The 4,366-nt window shown below is 59.8% G+C and overlaps 2 protein-coding genes across 2 annotated transcripts in view; both read left to right on the top strand.

Moving 5' to 3' along the window:
- Positions 1 to 952: 952 nt before the first annotated feature.
- Positions 953 to 1,933, top strand: LDBPK_330390 (hypothetical protein, conserved; the record flags this gene model as incomplete). Its single annotated transcript, XM_003863815.1, has 1 exon — positions 953 to 1,933. One exon carries the CDS (start codon positions 953 to 955, stop codon positions 1,931 to 1,933), a length of 981 nt encoding a protein of 326 aa, XP_003863863.1.
- A 1,984-nt stretch (positions 1,934 to 3,917) lies between these two features.
- LDBPK_330380 (hypothetical protein, conserved) overlaps positions 3,918 to 4,366 on the top strand; it is a gene marked incomplete at both ends in the record, with an annotated part of 2,187 nt that continues 1,738 nt past the window's right edge. The window contains one exon of the mRNA XM_003863814.1: positions 3,918 to 4,366. This exon is cut by the window's right edge and continues 1,738 nt beyond it. Coding sequence (XP_003863862.1) covers positions 3,918 to 4,366 — 449 coding nt within the window.

The following is a 4,366-nucleotide window of genomic DNA, read 5'->3' as shown; positions in this document are numbered from 1 at the left end:
ATGCGGCGGTGGTGGTGGTGGTCGGGGCTTGAGGCGGAGGCGGTGCTGAGATGACTGGGCCGACGCATTGCTGTACCGCGTGCGCGCACCGCTGCTTCGCAGGGCGGGATGGGGCCTGCGGCATGCCGGGGTGGGGTGGCGCTGGAGCTCGTGCTGGACGGCAGAGGGCGGGCACACGCTGGGAAGGAAAGCGAATTTTCATTTGTGTGTGCGCATCGTATTGACGCGTGTGCTGTCGCCAACTCAAGCTGGCTCTCCCCCCTGCGTGGGATGCTGCCCTCGGAAGCGGAGCGGATGAACGAAGTGACAGCAGTTTTTCACTCGGAAACCTGTCTGCACCACTTGGCTGCCGTCGACCCTCCCCTCTTTCCCCTCTCCAAGCCTGCGCGCAGATGCGGCTCTCCCTCTTTCACTTTCTTTTTGCTGTGCACCTTCTCCCCCTTCCGCATCATCGTCTTCCCTGTTGGTAGTCGCGCTGCCTGGTCCCTTCACTCCAGTGCACGCAGCTAGGCAGCTGGCGCATGTACGTGCTGTTGCTAGAGTACTTGTATGTCCTGGCATACGCTGATCAGCGAAATTCAACGTTTTTTGCAGTGACGTGCGCGTGCAGCCTCCGCAGATGAATCCGAGCGCTACTGCGTATGTGCCGTCAGCGGTGATTGCCAACGCGCTGGCACGGCGAAAGCCCGCACCGCCTGTAACCCCACCTTTGTCCTCTAAGACTCCAGGAGTGAGCTGCTGTCAAGCCAGTCCAGTGACCGCGACCCCGATGACCGCAGCAGAGCGGCTGCGCCGCTCAAGGGACAACGCAATCCACCATCCGAAGCCGTCTGCAACCACCTCCTCAGCCATCTCCCCGGCGCTCGCCCTATGCTCATCGAATTCTCCGCCGTCGGCGAACGCGGCGGTGCCGATAGAGATATCACCGCCGCCGCCCAACCAAGGAGCCGCGATGATCCGCTACTCGAAGCAGCAGCTCTTGTCCTTACGCCCTGCGGCCATTGAGCAAGTCATGCGAGGCCGCGTCGTGGATCATCCGCCGTTCCTGAAGATTCCGGAGAGCCTTGCGCCGCTACTTGGACTGCCATGTGCGATGGAATACGTTAACGTGGACGCTGCGATGCGGCTTGTCGAGCATCGATCGCATGCAAGCCGACCTGCTTCATCGCCGCCCACCAGCGTCGCCCGCACCGAGGACCTCGACGACGAGGCGCAAGCGCGCCTGTACACCTGCCCTATATGCGCTCAGGGTGAGCTCAATTCCTGCACTGCGATACAGCACATCCTTCAGCGAACAAGCCGCTACGTTATGTCGACCAAGCTGGGAGCGGCTCTCATGCAGCCGGCGTTGGTTGTGGAGTCACTGCTGCGGCTCGCGCTGGTGTTTGATGCGAAACAAAGCTCCCTGCGCTTGCGCATGCTGGCGGAGCAGAGCCCTCGCGTGGTGCATCTCGTCGAGGAGTACCTGTGTGGCGAGGGGTACCACCTCCCGCTGCCGCCCGTCACGGCGCACGAGGACTGGGCGGCGCTCAACGCCATGCTGAAGTTCGACGCCATCCGCGACAACAAAACCCGCGTCATCACGGACCTGTCGAAGCACTGGAAGAAGCGTCGAACGCAGTTTGAGCAGTTTATCTACTTTTTTGCCTTCCGCGACGCGCGGCCGGTGCGGCCGGCCAAGAACATCATCACCCAGTCCGCGAAGCCTGGCATGGTCGCCATGCTGACGGGGGACGTACCGGCCATGGTTCTGCTTCACCGCCTAGGCTTCTTCATTCCACCAGACTATTACTGGAAAGTCTTCCCGTTCCTGCGCCAGGCGCTTGGTGAGGGCACCCTGGCTTATGACGTTGTGCGGCATCTCGGTCTCTACCTTTCCTCGGCTCAGCCAGCAGACATGTACAATCCGGTTGAGGTGCCTATACATGCGTAGCTGCGCCGATGTCCGTGGTGGAGCTCGAGGCTGGGTATCCATGTCGGGCGCGGTGCGCTTCAGCGCCTAGCAAGGAAGGCGGAGATGCAGGCGGCGCGATGTCATGCCCTGAGTGGCTGCCCTCCTTGAGGGAGGAGAGGAATTTCTCTTGCCGTCTTTGTCTAGTGATGCGTCTTGTGCAAGAGCTCCCGAAGGTGCGAGGAAACATCTTTACGCGTACGCACACATATGCACACATTTGTGTGCGTGTCTGCGGAGACCTCAAGTAAGGTCTGGGAAAGGAAAGGTGCTGCCCTTTGATCCACCACCACCGCCAAACACCTCGCACCGCTGCCCCCGAGTACGTGCACACACAAATCCGTGCACTCAACACCGTGCAAGAGACGAAAAAGAAAGGGCAGAAAAGCAAAGCTTTCCCGCACACACGCACTCACCGCTGGACACCCCACGAGCGTCTTGCGAGTGCGTCTCTGAATGCCAAGCATGCACAACTCGTTTGCCGCATCTCGCCGGCGTTGCCCAGGGGCGACATGCGCACGTGGACCCGCATGTGTGCATGCTTGCGGTGATGGCGAGTAGGGGCGTTGCTGTCCCGGCGCATGCTCCTCTTTCGTCTCTCCCTCTCTTTGACAAGAAAACCCTTGCTTACCATCTTTCCATCTCGCCTTCCGCATTGTCTACGACGGCGAACCGCTTGCTGACCGTCTGCGTCCCCCCCTTCCCCTTCCCCTTCCCCTTCTCTCCGCTGCTGACCGCTGCACGCAGTAGAAACAAGGCGGCCGCTATCAAGTCCCCCCTCATAATCGAAGCACGCGAAACTAGACGCAAAGACGCACACAAACGACGCGGCAGATACTCCCACACGCGGCCGCAGGACCCCAGCGCTGCTCTCCGTCTTGTCGGTGCTCCACAGAGATTTGCCCACAGCTACTCAGATTCTTTTCAGTGTCGGTCTTTCATCCTCAACATCACCTGCCAACTCCACCTCTGACAGGCTCTCGTTTTTGTTTTTGGTGCTCCTCGTGCCGCCTACTGTGCGTGTGGTGGAGTAAGCGTGCACACCCAGTCCCTCCTCTTTCACTTGCTCTTCTCTCGCGCTGCCTCCAGTGTACGTGGTTTGCGTGTGTTGCTCGACGCACTTGGACCGGCATCCGGCTTCTCTCCGCTCATCATATCACCTTGGGGCTCGCAGAGTGTGACGGAGGAGAGTGCGCGAGAGAGGCGCGCGCACAAAACGACCAGACGGAACCGCTACATCATTGAGCACGTAGACGTTCGCGTTTGCATACGCACACACACACGCCCACACATATACACTCACATACCGTTGTGCGTGTGCATATATACATGTTTACATTCTGCCGTTGCTTAGAACGCGAACGTGTTTTCTCTCTTCTTCACCCTCACTACATTTGTGTTTGCTTCTCGCTGGCTTTACTAGATCATCCTGGTTCTTTCTTCTTAATTCCTCCACGCAAACCCCTTCGACCGCCTCTCCCCATCCTGTTGAATCGCTGCTCTCCAACGCCCGCCGCACAGTTGAGCACACGCGCACACCCCATCGTGCTCCCTTAGAGTTACCCGTGTGGGCGCTATTGGGCAGATCTGCGCTGGAGGCTTCCTTTCCTTTTTGTGCTCGTCCTGTGTCTGGCCGCCGCTGACCTTCTTCTGTTGGTCTTTCTTCCCACTTTTGCACACTACTTACTCTAACCACTCGACAGTGCCACGGTTATCGCGAGACAGAGAGTCGAAGAGAGCGTCACCATCACTGCTGCGCCGCAGTTGGGCTTTCTTTCCGTGCACCTTCCTTTCCCCATCCGTCGCGTCTTTGTGCTCGTGTTGTATTGTGTAGGTGCGCTTCCGTGGTCGTCGCAGCTCCCAGTGCATTGAGACAGGCTTGCTGCGTTTGCCGTCTACACCGACACATAACGGGATTTGGACGGACGTAGACACCCACAGTCGTGCAGAAGAAATCGCGCTGACCATGCAGCAGTGGACGCTTGATTGCAACTCTGAGTCACCTGAAAGTAGCGGTCGGCCGTCCGCGCTTTCGCGCGAGGCGAGGCTGTTCAAGGCGGAGGGGCGATCGGCTCGCCGCAGCACCCGTACCGAACATCGCCGCGCGTCGCGAGAGGCCTTTCCTACAGAGCCGCTCTCGACACCGTACCGCAATGACAAGGGGGACGACGAGGACGAGGAGGGCCGCCGTAGCGCACCGCATCGGCTCTCGCGTCACATCCCTCAGCGGGTGGGCATTGACATGACGGTTTCGTCGTTCAACCTCATGTCGTCCACGGCATGCGGGGCTCAGACATCAACGGGCTCACCGCTCCGTATGGGCTGCTGCGGCGGTCGAGACTACGGTCGCAACCCTTATGGCACTGCAGCTCCCGCCGGTCGCCACGTAACTCCAGGGCCCGCTCCTGTAGTTTC

This window comes from Leishmania donovani, chromosome 33 (genome assembly GCF_000227135.1).
Source record: "Leishmania donovani BPK282A1 complete genome, chromosome 33".
Classification (NCBI taxonomy): Eukaryota; Euglenozoa; class Kinetoplastea; order Trypanosomatida; family Trypanosomatidae; genus Leishmania; species Leishmania donovani.
Note: the sequence above shows the minus strand (reverse complement) of the source record. Positions and strands in the feature narration are given on the sequence as shown.